Source organism: Hoplias malabaricus, chromosome X2 (genome assembly GCF_029633855.1).
Source record: "Hoplias malabaricus isolate fHopMal1 chromosome X2, fHopMal1.hap1, whole genome shotgun sequence".
Classification (NCBI taxonomy): Eukaryota; Metazoa; Chordata; class Actinopteri; order Characiformes; family Erythrinidae; genus Hoplias; species Hoplias malabaricus.
The window spans coordinates 9,973,423-9,988,801 of NC_089819.1; the positions used below are offsets into that span (position 1 = coordinate 9,973,423).

Genomic DNA, 15,379 nt, shown 5'->3' on the forward strand with positions numbered 1-15,379 from the left:
TGTGTGTGTGTGTGTTCCCTGTGAAGGACTGGTGTCACCTCCAGGGTGTATTCCTGCCTCACACCCAATGATTCAGGGTAGACCCACTGCGACCCTGATGGATAAGTGGTTGCAGATAAGGAATGAATGAATGAATTCATGGATTGAGTGTAAATTCCATATGCTGAGCAAGTATTTCCTTGCACTGGTTTACAACAGTAGATCAATGTAATTTTAAAAAAAAATTTAAATGTCTAGGTTCACTGTAATTTGGGTAAGCATACTATTGATATTACATCCCTTTAGATTCAGTAAGGACAATGTAAGTAATTAATTATATTTATATTAAATGTACAATATGAAAAATATTGGCAAATTATAAAGAAGGGCTTGCTAAACAAGCATTCTATAACTGCAAAATCAAAACATTCCAACTATAAGCAGCAGGGCTTTTTGCACCAGCTGGGAATGGAAGAGTTCTGGTTTTGTCATATGATTTGAAAGATAATTCTCAAAAACAACTCGCCAATAATAGATGAGGACAAAAAAATCCATAATGAGGAGAAAAGTGAACTGTATGGCCCTTCTTATTATTTTCTTTGTGGTGACAAACACATTTATATTTCCATTGAAGGCATCCTGTTTCTGTGGCACAATACATCCATTAAAAAAATGTTCAAACATACCAGCACTAGAGCAGATCTGTTTATAATAATCTGTGTAAAACACTTGATCAGTTTTTGTGTTATTATTCTATCTAAATAATAGAAATCAATTATGAAACTGGCATAATTGCAATTATGGAGATATCTTATACCTATAATGCATAGTATCTACAGTACTGCACAATAAAGGCTGGATAGAGTTACTTTTACACACTGATAAGATGAACGGTAGCACAAAATCAGCTGATCTGGTTTACTATGCTCAGCATGGATATGCAGCTCAGGCAGGTTTTAAATTAAACCAAATTAAACTAGACAAACTCTATACCAGGTTCATTAATTACAGAACCATTTAGACTTATTTAATGACACAAAAAAGCCCACAAAACAAAACACTCATCCCAGAAAATCCATTCACTCCATCATTGTGGATTTTGAGTCAGCAGGTTTTTAGTCCTTATTTAAGTACAGGAAAGCACTTCAAAATCACTGCCTGTTGTTAATGGTGTACTCCACAGACAAAGCTGACAGAGATTAGACTGAAAAACACCGGAGTAAGATCAGTCCATTAAGAGTGCCTTTGGGGAACCAAAAGTGTTTCTTCAAAGGCATCACGCCAAAGAACTCTTGCGTCATTTTATATTTCCACTGTATATTTACAGTACAGTATACCACAGCGCTTAAGAAACTCAGAGGCAATAGAGAGCATTATGCACTGTACCGTCAATGGCAAGCTGTTTACGCTGGACCTCTTTGCGATATTCGTCCAGCTCCTGATCCGTCAGCTCATTAAATGGGTTTGGGGGCTCAGGCTCAGGGGTGGAAGGAAGCTCAACTTTCTCTGGAGACTAAGAGAAATACACAGAGTTGATAAACACAAACGTATGGTTAGTAGTTTCCTTCTGTCACTGTAAACAACTCCTTTCTTCTGAGTTCTTTATAAGAATTCAAAAACATAATATTTTCTCAAAATACTTTATGCAGTCAACCTCAATTTGGTGTTTGAACCTTTAGTTTTGCAGTGGAGCTGTGGGCCTAATATATTATTATTGTTTTATTTTATTGCATTAATTCATTATAATTATTTATTTATTTAATGGGAAATACAAGTCCCATAAAAGTGTAAATAATGCATAATAGGTTACATACAGCTGCTAAAAATGTTCCTATTGGAAAACTAGCCAAGCATGGTAATCAGTACGCATATTGTTTGAGTAGGCATGAATTTTAAATATTAACTTCTATTTTTGTACGGCCAAAAGGGGAAAAAAACTAGTGTAGGAAAATGACAAGGTATAATCCTATGTCTTTTGAACTCTTAGCTGTGCATCAATCAACACAAGACTTATTGGACTGGAATGTTTGCATTTTTGGTTAGTGTTTGGTGGTGTCGTACTGGTGGGCTGTTTTCAGTGATGACGCTGGCTAATAACTGAGACTGAGGTCCTGCTGTCTTCATGTCCTGACGATTCTGTTCTCGAATCTGAAATAAAAACAGATAACGTTTTCTCAAAATGCAAGCAAAGCTCAGATATAAACATTAATCTTACTGAAATTGCCAGCCATGCTCAAGTTAGATGTTATTTCTTTAAAGAGCTGTTTGAAAAAAAGAGATTGTTTGTTATTTTACTACCATCAGACAAGCAATTTTTTCATTGTATATTAAATTGTATGCCATTGGCCATGAATTAGAACAAGGCATATTTTGTGTGGCTAATCTTGGCTGTTGCCTTGGACATTACGGAGGAGTTGAAGAAGAGGTCATCATGAAGGCAGTTTGGTTAAATGTCAATTCTGTGTTTTCCTAACAGGTTAGTCACATGATGTGTATATAGAAGGAAAATTATGTTCCACTGAGATTTTGTTTAAATTTGGAACAGGTAAAAATCACTGCTTATTATTGGTCAACATACTTGTGTTTTTTACCTACACTCAGAAAGTGTAATATTGCCTGCAGAATTAATAGATTATAACATAGATATGACAATCTATTGAGAGCCCCTCATAAATTAGCCCACATTTACCTAAAGAGGCACTAGTCACATTTACTGGCGCATCTTCCCGTGCTATTGTATTCTACCTAGCCAGAGGTCGACCATCCCAGATCCTGACAATGCACTATTGCTTTAGTGACTGTGACTTCCAGCAGCAGTAGGTGAACAAAAAAAAAAAACAGGACTGCCTCTCTATCACTAAGTTCAGTTTTTCAAACACCTTACCTCTAATCTCATATATATAGGTAATCTGCCAATGTAATAAGGTACTATAAAGCAAAAACAAATCTAGAAATAGGTTTACTAAACTTATAATTTCATAATGAGACATGTTATATACATTGCCTAGATTTTTACTCTCAGTAACACTGTAAAGAAAAGGTCGACTCTACCTTATTTCTGGTTTCAAGCACCTCCTTAGGGTTGGTGAAGAGGGGGACAAACTGGTTTGGGTTCTCAATCTTAATGGCTGTTCCGCTGCTCTGAGTTATTTCATCTGTCCTCAGCCACTGAGGAGGAAAGATCATGTACATGTTTATAGATGTTGAAAGATCACCTGCTTACAGACATATGCAAATGTTTGGTTACCCCTGGTCAAATAATATATTTTTTACATTTTTTTCAATGAAAAAAATGACATATCGTCTGAAATGTATCTTAAAACTACTTTTTTTACGGAAAATCATTTGCAAATATCTAAAAAATATACACACTTAGAAAATCAATATATGATTAAAAACAGGGGTGATATACTTTAGCATACAATTGATTTCTGTTTCTTGATAGTTTCTGTTTAGAATAGTGACAGACTGCAGATTCAGTACACAGCTGGATGAGCAAAATGAGAAGAATTAAAGGAAGATAAGGTGTAGGTTATATTATAATATCTTAATCATGATAAAATTCATAGTTTGCTTTTCTGAGCATATCATGGATAATGTCAATACTACTAGAAAACACTATAATTCATTAACAGTTCTGATTATTTCAACATTAAAGATGTCAGTAAATATTACTGTATTCTCAGGCTTTGAAAGTATTTTTAAACATGGCACTTCTTTTTTTCCCCCTGTCTTTTCCAACTAAATCTAAAGTCCAAAAACTAAAAACTTTCCTACTGAGAGTTCTGGAACTATCTTCAAGTACAGTTATATTTTTGCCATATCACCCACTCTAGGAATAAAAACAGCAGAGGGCAGTGAAAGCCCTCCACTGAGTCCTAAGTGTTTGAAATATCCCTGCATTGCAGAGGGAATTGTTTTTGTGTGTGTGTGTTTATATGTGTGTGTGTGTGTGTGTGTGTGAGTCAGAAAGAGAGAGAGAGAGAGAGAGAGAGAGAGATGTATAATCTAAAGTATTCTTCACCATTTCTGTATGTTATGTGAATTCACTGCATGGGCCTGAAAACTGTTCCATCTAATAATACGCCCCCAATTGTTGAGAAACAAAATTTTAGTTCCTACTTCCTGTTATTTTGGTTTATATGTACTGGTTTGTGATTGGCAAAAATATTTTAAGTTTATCTTTTTGTTTTGTTGACCACTAGAAACAGCTAAACGGCTATTATACTGACACCTAGTGTGCTGGATGTGTCAGAGAGTTTGTACTAAACCCATAACATGGCCGACAGCATGGGTTGACCCATTTTATGGAGAATAACCTGCTTCATTCAGGAACTATAAAGCAGTTTGATTCTTCATCTCATGTGAACTGACCGTTATAGAGAACATACAAATAAACTATCACCTTCCTGTTTAATGTTTCTATGCATACGTGTTAAAACTATATAAAAACTATGTATAAAATTATATAAATAAGCCCTGCTGACCGTGGTGCGGTGTCCAGGACTGGCCTGGTCCTGGTTGATTTTCTGGTAGGTGTTAGGGGTGTTAAGCCATCTTGTTTTCTCCAGCTGCTGTTTCTGAGCGTGAGGCTGGATGCGAGAGTGGGGGTGCTTCCGCTCATCCTCAAAACTGAAGGAAGTGACAGTGGCTGGGACCTCCACCTCTCTGCGGGTTCTAGAACGTTCCAGCAGAACAGGGAATCGATAGGCATAACCGGTGCGGTAGCCCTGAATGGAGAGAGATCACAGTATAACTGCAGTAAAAACAGACAAAATAACATTCTACAATGCATTCAGTATGAACCATGGGTGCTTAAAAGCTAAAAATATATTGATTAACCCCATCTCACCATAACCATAAATTGCATTTTTCATTTGAGTGAGCTGCAAATTTTTGTTTATTTATTTATAAATGTATTTACAGTTACACTTAAATACACCCAAAGACAATGAAAAACAGAGGGTGGACTGGCTACTCAAAACTGTCTGTAGGTGTGAGTGTGTGAATGAACATGTGTGTGTGTGTTGCTCTGTGAAGTACACCCCTTCAGGGTGTGTCCCTACCTTGCACCAAGTGATTGGATAAGCTGTTACAGGCAATGAATGAATGAATGAATGAACAAAAGGGTCTGTGTACATTTTGTTAATTGGTTTTCCATTTCTAATCCTGCATCAGAAAAATGAAGAGCAACCCATTTCCCTATTTTGTACGTTATCAACAGAACCAGAGAATGTCGATTTTATTGTTTTTTTGTTTTTTTATCTTTTCTTCCAGTGCATCAAAACACAAATGCCAGGAATATTGGAATATGATATATTTTTTATTTTAGTTCACTATAAATTGATTTTTTTTCACATATTAACACAGTTCTGCTGCAGTTTCACAAACTTCCTTATATTAGCTTTAGAACACCCTCTCTGGACACCCATGTCCCCAGTGTGCACAGAAATCTCAGCATATGTTGCCCCGACCTTGAGAATATTTTTAGTTAAATTGGGAAATGGGTTAAGTATGTTCATCTTTAATCTACCAGCAGCCCAACCCATAATTAGCCACAAACAGAAATGAAAAAACTCATCATCATCATCATTTTCTTTTCTGCTTCTCCATTTCATTTTGATTTATAATTGTTCATATTCCTTTTTCATATTTGGTTGTATTTAGTTTCATTATGTTGTAGAAAACTGGTTGTTTTCCTTAAATCATTGATATTTATATTATTAAAAATAGGGAAATGGGTCGTTCTCCATTTTTCTATTGCAGGATTAAAAATGGAAAACCAGTTAACAAAAGGTACACGGACCATGAAGCTATGAGGGGAAAGCTGATGGGCTTAAGGAGGAAACATAATGAAAACAAAAAAAAAAGTTATTTAATTTTATACCTCATAAAATTAAATTTAAACTGTGGTGTTTAATACTTTTTTCTTTTCAGGATTGAACCTCAAGACACTTGAGGTAGAAAGACAAGACGTCAAGAGGAAACAGATTTAAGACGCAAAGAAGACAACTTCAAGAGACTCTACCCCAAATTACCAACAAGGTCTGAGAGCTAGAACCCTGTAACCTAGACTATGCACCAGCACGAGAGTGTGCTCTGGTTAAATTGGGTGGAGGCACATGTGGAGATTAGGTGGGAGGAGCCAGGGAAAAGCCAGAGCAGAGTTGTGCCATTCCTTGGTGCAACAGCTCAGTTCAGGCTCCCAGGCAATAATATATATTTTTTCATTTCCCCATGAAGTCATATATATATATATATATATATATATATATATATATATATATATATATATATATATAATTATGAATCATACAGATCTGCTTATAGTTATGTTTAGCACAAATGTTATCATGTGGCAGAAGACTTGCATCTGAAGGGAATGTGATTTTTATATTTGAAATTTGAAGCTACCTCAGAAACTACCAACTGATGTGTTTATCCTTGTATTTTGTTACTGAAAAAAAGGACACTCTATATCACTAATGTGAAGCACTGAATAACACCCCTTGTGTTATTAACATGACTGACTAAATGAATGAGTGAGTTACAAGATAATGTCAATACTACTAGAAAACACTATAATTCATTAACAGTTCTGATTATTTCAACATTAAAGATGTCAGTAAATATTACTGTATTCTCAGGCTTTGAAAGTATTTTTAAACATGGCACTTCTTTTTTTCCCCCTGTCTTTTCCAACTAAATCTAAAGTCCAAAAACTAAAAACTTTCCTACTGAGAGTTCTGGAACTATCTTCAAGTACAGTTATATTTTTGCCATATCACCCACTCTAGGAATAAAAACAGCAGAGGGCAGTGAAAGCCCTCCACTGAGTCCTAAGTGTTTGAAATATCCCTGCATTGCAGAGGGAATTGTTTTTGTGTGTGTTACAAGCCAGTTCCATGAGATGACATATATTTAATTTAGATTTTTATTTCTCACCAGGTTGTCGAGGGTCCTCATGAGGGCCTCAAACTCATGCTCTCCAAGCCGGCTTTTGTGCATAGGGCCAAACGTGGACCCAGCCCAGCCCACAGTACCGGTGGGGTTGGGTCTGTGTGTGGTTCGGTCCAGCAGGATGAGGTTCTCCTCTCCTCCAGCACAGCACAGAGCTGACACCTGCCCACAGCATCAAACCAAGCTCGCTTTAAACCTTATAGTTAAACAAGATGTTTTCATTACTGTGCATTTAAGACACATATATGTAATTGAGCTCTGTCCTGCAATGTACCTTGTTTAAAAACATTCCTAATTGAAACACCACTTACAACATCAGTATGAATGATTGATGCTTAACTGCTGAATAAGAAATGTATTATTCTTTTCTATGTGAGAGAAATTTTTCATAAAATGTTTCATCTACAAATACCTTAAAAATCATTTGGACCTGTCATTTTACTAGGATTTTCCTATGACTGTTGAATATGACTGCATCTGTCTCTCTCTCTCTGCCCCATTGACCCAGTAATGGACTCTATTATGTTATTCCTCAGAGGGGCTAGTAGTGCTGGTATTTTTGGAGGACCTGGATTTGGCAGGCAGACTGGATGTGGTAGATGGTATAGAAGGCTTCCTCCACGGATTCCCCCAAAGCCACAATGCCGTGATTCCTCAGGACCAGAACCTGATACAAAATAAATTCCACGTAATTAAAAACTGCTTATTTACACTATTAGAAACTAAATGCAGAATGCAATTTTAAAATACTAAGGTCAGTACATGGCTCCACACCTCAGTTTCTCACTCTCAACAACGGAACTACAGAAAGAAAGTATGATAGATACAAAGTAATGTTTGATGAATATGAATAATTTTAATATCTGAAGTATTAGTTCTTCATTTTATTAGGATTAGATTTAATAGTAATAGCAGTCATTAATTAATTATTATTTTCTGCTTAGAATTGCATTCACTCTTTCCATCACCTTGCATGTAGGACCCAGACACTTCTGCAGGTTCACTCTGTCCTCCTCTTCCTCCATGACTCCATTATAGTCATAATATGCCACATCTCCCACGAGTAAAGCCTCATGGGACAATGGCAGGAGGCCACACTTCATAGCTGAGACCTGTGAAAGAGTAAACTTCACATCATGGCTTTTTACACATAGACAAGTTACTTTCAAATGAAAACCTCCACTGAAACAGCGATTTGATATTAACCACAACCCATGCTTTAATCTGAAGATCTGCATACTTGCTTGTTTGTGTTGTTTTGTGTGTGTGTTTTGTGTGTGTTGGGGGGGGGGGGGGGGGGCAGCAGCAGAGGGTGTGTTTAGATCTTTGTGTGTTTGTATCATACAGTAGCAGTACTGGGTGTGTGTAGATCTGTCTGTGTTTGTATCGTACAGCGGCAGTAGAGGGTGTGTGCAGATCGGTGTGTCTGATTGAATCTTACAGCAGCAGTAGCAGGTGTGTGTAGATGCAGAAGGCAGCGGACATCAGGTCTTGCTGAGTAGATGGCTGAGTGCAGGCTGAAGGCAGACAGGTCCACTCCCAGTGTTGTGCTGCCTCTCTCCACTACCTCACCCAGAATATTCACCTTTACCTGCACAGAGAAACACATGCACTGCAGTCAAACACCAGACTCTTGTTGTACTGTTTCAGCACAGTCTGTAACAGCAAAGGGATTTTTCTATAATGTTACATTGTTCATTGTACTTCCAACACAAGTTGGAAGCACATAACTGTCTAAAATGTAATGTTTTGTATGCTGTAGCATTAACAATAACTGTCAGAGGGTTGAAGGAACCTAGCCCAAACTAGGGGTGGGCGATATGGCCCTAAAATTATATCACGATATCTCAGGTTTTTTTGACGATAATGATATTGTTGGCGATACGAACAAAACACTGAAAAATACTTGTATTACTTTCAAAAACAGACTATTGGAATAAAATCAATGTTATATTAATATGAAATATATTCCATTAAATATATTTAGTATATATTAATAATATTAAAAGATTCTTTCATTCATGGTAACATAATACCTTGGTTTATGGTACATCTGATATTTTATAACAAAACCATCTCCACAAGCCACTCCACTTTTTTGGAGCAAATTCCTCCACTTCAGAGTCACTTTCCACCATACTTCACTGTGACTAAACTCATGTAAAGAGCGTATGCTGTATTACGGGTCACTGCATGACGTCATTATGTAAATAAGCCTTTGCCCAAAAACAGATGATCACCATTCCTCCCCCAAATTTTATTAGTTGCACTATTATTTCCGATAGGTAGCATTTTCCTGGCTTCTTGCCAATTATTCCATGACCCTACCAGATAGAGGGGAGTGATTCATCATTCCAAATCCGCTGGCAGTGTGCTTTGTACCTCTTCAGCTGACATTTAGCTTTGCACATACTGAGCGTAGGTATACCATTGCTCGTCCACAGAAACTCATTTCATAAAGCTCTTGTTTCACAATTCCTGTGCTAGTTTTGCTTTTAGAGGCAGTTCATGTCATTTACTATTTTTGTAAATTTTAACTGGCAGCTAACATCATCCAAAATGTGCCCGTTTTCTGCTCATTTTATCATCTTCAGAAAAAAATAGTCACACTCATGTTACACAGCAGCTTCCTGCAGAATGTAACAGATGCAGTAAAGCAAAATTCGAATTAATGTCTTTGTAATGTAAATATATGTAGGGCCAATGGCTGAAGCTTGTGTCCATCAGTATTTCAGTGTATTATAAAATACCAGAAATTTTAAATTACCATCAGTAAGCTGTTTGGTAAACTGCTAAAGTTAATTTCTCAAGGCTGTGCTCCTAAGTTACTGACAGTAATAATACTCACAATAATCCACTCATATCTATAACAAAAGGTACTTATTTTTTAACAGGAACATTTATATAAACAATTACTAGTTCATATATATATATATATATATATATATATATATATATCTAAATAAAATCAAATGGTATGCTTTAGAGCAGATGTACATTAACTTAAGAACGCTAGGGCTTATGCCAAGCATCAATTAGAGGGTTCTGGGGTTGTATAACTGTGATCTGCGAGGTGATGGAGTTCCGTTCATCTCTGGGATGAACAGGAGTGGTTTTATTGTACAAAGCTAAACGTCCAACATTAGAACCTGACCTCACTAATGTTTGTATGGCTGTCTGTGTTCAGCTGGCCAGCTGACTGTATATGTCACTTATAGCCTTCCAAACATTCTGTGAGTATGTGAAGGCATTCAGCTGTATAAAATGACAAATTAAAAGCACAGGCACTATTCAGTCTAGTCAGATTATATTCACCTTAGATACTGCAGCCTGTTCATTTTTGGAAGCTATTACTGCAAGACACAAGTAAATATTACTGGAGATGTACCTTATAAATGAGATAAGCATGCATAATTAATCGCTTATAATTCAGCTACTCCCTACATATTAAAAATGCATGCTTTTCAGATGAGATCATTTGGTGACTATCTTGAAGGATTAAAAGAATGAAATGTCACATTGAGTTCAGCCCTGAGATATAAGTAGAATCAGTACATGATATATTGACAGAAAAAAAGTGCATAGGTCTGCAGTTAAAAATAAAGTAGGAACAGAAGAGGAATGGTAGTATGGCACTTAGAGAAGCTATGCAAACTCAATCATGCATTTTCTCCACTACTGTATTTTCAGCACATCTCTTTAATCTTTGTTCATTTTCACCCACTTGCAAGACTCCCACCTATCATACAATGCTATCACGCTGTGAAGGTCAGGGTTAGCACATGCTTCCTCTGAGACATGTGAAACCAGCCAATGTTTCCTTTCCTGCCACTAACACTTGAAAAAGAACACTAACTGACCAATTCAGATACATTAGCGCATAGTGATATAAATCAGAGTAGAAACAAATCCCTGGATCCAAAATAGCATATGACTCTTTTGCTCTTTTGTTTAATCACAGTAACAACAAACACAAATAAATACTTCTGTTCTGTTCTTCATGTGCTTTGTGTTTCAAAGTGACAATCTCTGCCACACACAAAAAAATCTATCAAAATTCAGCTATGTTTGTTATAAGTTTTATAACAGAGACTAGCAGGAAACCTTCAGCCACAAACAACAGCTAAGGTCTCCTATGCGTTTAGGTGAGTTTTTGTGTGCTTGTTTTCTTGCTTGAAGTGTAATAACAGCATGTAAAATCTTACCAGGCTGGATGCAGTGACCTCACTATAGGATAGACCATCCGGAAGAACCAGAAAATGCTCCTGCTCTTTACTGATGCGTATCTGCACAAATAGAGAGAGAGAGCTGACTGTATTAATTACTAGTACTGATACAATAATACAGACACAAACACAAGAAAATGCAACATAGACCTAAGGAAAGTGCAACATAGTGAGTATTATGGTACTTTTTCATTGCATGGGTCCAGCTCTACACAATTGGCACGCTTGTCAATTTTGCACTGGCAGGGCTCCCCCCGCGAAATGGAGACGGCGATGTCACAAAACCCCATCTCTAAAAGGAATTGCTGCCTTAGAAAACCACAATAACAGCAGCAGTAAAGTTTATTCATCATTTATTCATTTTTTTGACTAAACACGGCTCCGCACAGATCAGTTTTACTTGTTGCACGTTCTGCTTTCACTGGAAATTTTCATCGGCCACCGACCCAAGGAGCACATAAACCTGTTCAAAACACATCGAAGTAAACTTACGGGCTGCCTTTGAGTTCTGCATTTCTTGGTGATAGACAAATCACTCTGGCCAATCAGTGCTCTGCAGGGTTTACACATCACCATTTAATAGCTACTCTGCATGGTTGGAACCTGAACCGAACTGGGACCTACCCGGTTCCAGGGACCAGGTACCAGATTTGGCCAGTGGAAAAGCAAAAGAACCGCGCTGAGTCAAGTAAAGTCGTGTAGGTTCCATGCAGTGGAAAAGTGTCATTAGAGTGAGTTTAGTATTTTACTAAGAAAGAGTTCAAAGCAAACACTGGAGGTGAGATATATATATATATATACACACTATATGTACCATATAGGAGGCGCCACCATGCCTCCCTTGTTTTGTTATTTGTTTTAAATAAATTAATTTGCATATAATGTGCGGCACACTGATGCAGCAGGTAGTGTCGCAGTCACACAGCTCCAGGGACCTGGAGGTTGTGGGTTCGATTCCCGCTCCGGGTGACTGTCTGTGAGTTGTTGTGTTCTCCCTGTGTCCGTGTGGGTTTCCTCCAGGTGCTCCGGTTTCCTCCCACAGTCCAAAAACACACGTTGGTAGCTGGATTGGCGACTCAAAAGTGTCCATAGGTGTGAGTGAATGTGTGTGTGTGTGTGTGTGTTGCCCTGTGAAGGACTGGCGCCCAGTCCAGGGTGTGTTCTTGCCCCGCGCCCAATTATTCCAGGTAGGCTCTGGACTCACCGCGACCCTGAACTGGATAAGCCGTTTTAGATAATGGATGGATGGATGGATGGATCCTCCTACTTGTCCCTGGCCAACCGTGACAACAATATATATAATCAATGAAACCTCTACATATAGTACTATTATTCCAAAAGAAAACAATTTAAAAAAATCAGCTTTTACTTTGTTGGTTACAAGAAAATTGATGCAAATGCCAAACATCGAATTATTTTAATGCCTTATTTTTTAAATAGAAGGAGGATTTAGGCCCAGCACACAAATAATGACATCTTAAATAGTAATGTTTATTCCCAGACTGTAAAGTACCAACTGTGATGAATAGTAACAGTATTTCACATTGTTTCAAGAGAGATCCACAGCCTTAGACTTTGTCAGTGCTCCGTTTGACTGAACAAATTCGCATCAGTTGCTATGAAAGGACAGATTGTAGGGGAACATGGATAACTCAGCTGTAGTCAGTGTGTAACTTGTTTTCTCTCACCGTGAGGTTAGCGCTGGTGAGTTGGGCCCAGCCATAAAGGTCCAGCAGCCTGTGAACACTGGCCAGTTTACAGCGCATCAGTCTCTCACCCTTCACCATAGAGCCAGGCTCATAGCCATGCAGGTCATTTATAGGGGTTACCATGGTCATTGCTGATGAGAGATACAGAGACACACCAAAAAGATGAGAGAGGAAAATACAGACAGAGAGAAACAAAAAGGCAGATAGACAAAGATACAGTAAAGAGATACAGTGGCTGTGAATCGCATGTCAATATTGATCTATCAATGGTATTTTAGTATTATTTTTTTTTATTACTTAATATTTAGCATATTAGAGCAATGGTATCTTAACATTCCAAAATGTGTGTTTGTTTGTGTGTGTGTGTGTGTGTGTGTGTGTGTATACTTACTGGACGGTGATACAGGGAAGGCAGCTGGAGAGCCGTAAGTGGCCATAAAATCAGCAATCTGTCTGAGAGCCCAAAGACTGGAGGAGCTCCCTCCTTTCTTAATCTGCTCCTGAATCAACACATCCAGCTCCTCACGGAATGACTGGAACACAAACACACAGAGACAGCAACAGTGAGCGTAATTACTCATATACTAAATAAACTCCATCTACACAGTACTATACAAACACCACAACACCCTCCATGTATTAATTTCCAGTGAGATATAAAGTTAGCCATTGATAGGCAAAGGAATATATGTGGAGAAACTGGAATAAGTTTCCAAAATTGGAATGGAGTTTACTTTTCAGTCAGATATGTTTTCTGAATTTTCTTGACAGTGAAAAACAAACATTTATAAATAAATGAAGAGTGGTCTCCAAATTTAAAACAATGTGTGCTAACAATTGAATAGATACCCTCAAACAACTTTATCCCTCTTCTTTGTATACACACACACACACATACTCCATAGACTTCCATTCATTTTGGGGAGAGTGACCTTTACCTTAATCATAACCATGGTTTAACCCAGCCCTAACTTAACACTAACCCTAACACATATTCACCTTAAAAACATAGTTTACATATGAGCACATTGCTTTTGTCCACATAAAATAATAGTCAAAATGTCAGTTTGTAAACAATGTGATATACATATTGGACATTACACACAAACACACACAGTGCAACTGCTTATTTAATTTTAGGCTACTGATAACCAATACCCAACACGTTATAAACTTAACTTCACAGTCAATTCACTGTCTAATTATTCTGTAGGAATAATATCCTTTACTTTGGATGAGCTAAAGTAGCTACTAATGAGCTGAACTTATTCTGGATCAGATTGGGACATTATTTTGGATGTCCATTCTAATGTGTGGACAGTTCAGATGACAACTTACAAAACTGCACATTATATCCAAATGTGAAAATGAAAAAAATGGAGATAAAGCGCTGTGTTCTGACACTGACAAACACATAATACAATATGACTGGACAAAAACATTTGTTGAATACATTATTCCTGTTCTGTTAGTCTGCTCTATATCAGCATTTCTTGAGATTCTGGGTGCACATTTCAGTCATTGTGTCTGTTAAAGCAACCACAGACACCCTACAGTTTACATCCCGGAACATGGGAACGTCAATGTTGAGTGCAACTCAGGAACAAACTGAGTGGCAGAGTGCGCTAAAATGGACAGACGTAATCATTAACTAACAGGTTTAGCAAGTTAGTAAGTCTATTTGATGCTTAACCAAAAATTTGAAATTATTCTAATAAATAAAATGATGTACACATATTTTTGTCTGGAACACAGACACACAATGTAGAGACTAAGTCATACACATACATTCAGAAGCTGTGCAAACAGGTCCTAAATTTCCACAATCCAACACAAAGATGAAGAACTGCAGTCATACTCTTCCTCTTCTTCCACTCTTGCTCCTGTCTATTCCTTTCTCTTATTCTTTCTTAACCATCCTGTCTCCTGCTTCTTCTTGTTGTTTTCTAGGCTATATTGTCTCTTTCTCGTTGTCCCTCACTCACTCTAACTGTGTCTGTTCTAAGTGACAGCTACTGCAGCTCACTGATATTATCGATACTGTCCCCTCCCTCCCACTCTCTCCCTCTTTCTTCCACTGACACACTTACATCTCTCTCTTTCTCTTGCTGCCTCACTTATCGCTTTCTCTCTCAGCCAACACACTCCCCCTAAAGTACTCTATCTTTCACTTATTGTCTCTCAGTTTTATCTCTGACTCCCTCTTAAACTCTCTGACACTGACAGTTTATGATTCCACACTTACACTGTCTCTTTCTGTCTTTGTTCTTTCTACTGGCTCTCTTCCCTCAATCCCTTGCCTTCTCCACATCATCCTAATCTCTCTCTCTCTCTCTCTCTTTCAGAATAGTGATTCAGGACAGATTATCTCTAAGCTGTGGAGCTAATCATATCTTCAGGAGTGTAATGAGGGGGAAGGAGTGATAGCGGAATATACAGAGAGAGAGAGAGAGAGAGAGAAGGGGGGGGGGGACCATTAAAGAAAGAAGAAATTAGGAGCCAAAA

The 15,379-nt window shown here is 37.7% G+C and overlaps 1 protein-coding gene across 1 annotated transcript in view; it reads right to left on the reverse strand.

Annotated features, from left to right (window-relative positions):
* LOC136676586 (beta-adducin-like) overlaps positions 1-15,379 on the reverse strand; it is a 41,579-nt gene that overhangs the window by 1,844 nt on the left and 24,356 nt on the right. The window contains exons 3-13 of the mRNA XM_066653689.1: positions 13,266-13,407; positions 12,854-13,005; positions 11,145-11,225; positions 8,381-8,530; positions 7,908-8,051; positions 7,508-7,606; positions 6,925-7,101; positions 4,467-4,709; positions 3,031-3,147; positions 2,041-2,127; positions 1,366-1,492 (exon numbers count right to left, since the gene is read on the reverse strand). Of these exons, the coding sequence (XP_066509786.1) occupies positions 1,366-1,492; positions 2,041-2,127; positions 3,031-3,147; positions 4,467-4,709; positions 6,925-7,101; positions 7,508-7,606; positions 7,908-8,051; positions 8,381-8,530; positions 11,145-11,225; positions 12,854-13,005; positions 13,266-13,407 (1,519 nt within the window). The remainder of the gene's footprint in view (positions 1-1,365; positions 1,493-2,040; positions 2,128-3,030; positions 3,148-4,466; positions 4,710-6,924; positions 7,102-7,507; positions 7,607-7,907; positions 8,052-8,380; positions 8,531-11,144; positions 11,226-12,853; positions 13,006-13,265; positions 13,408-15,379) is intronic.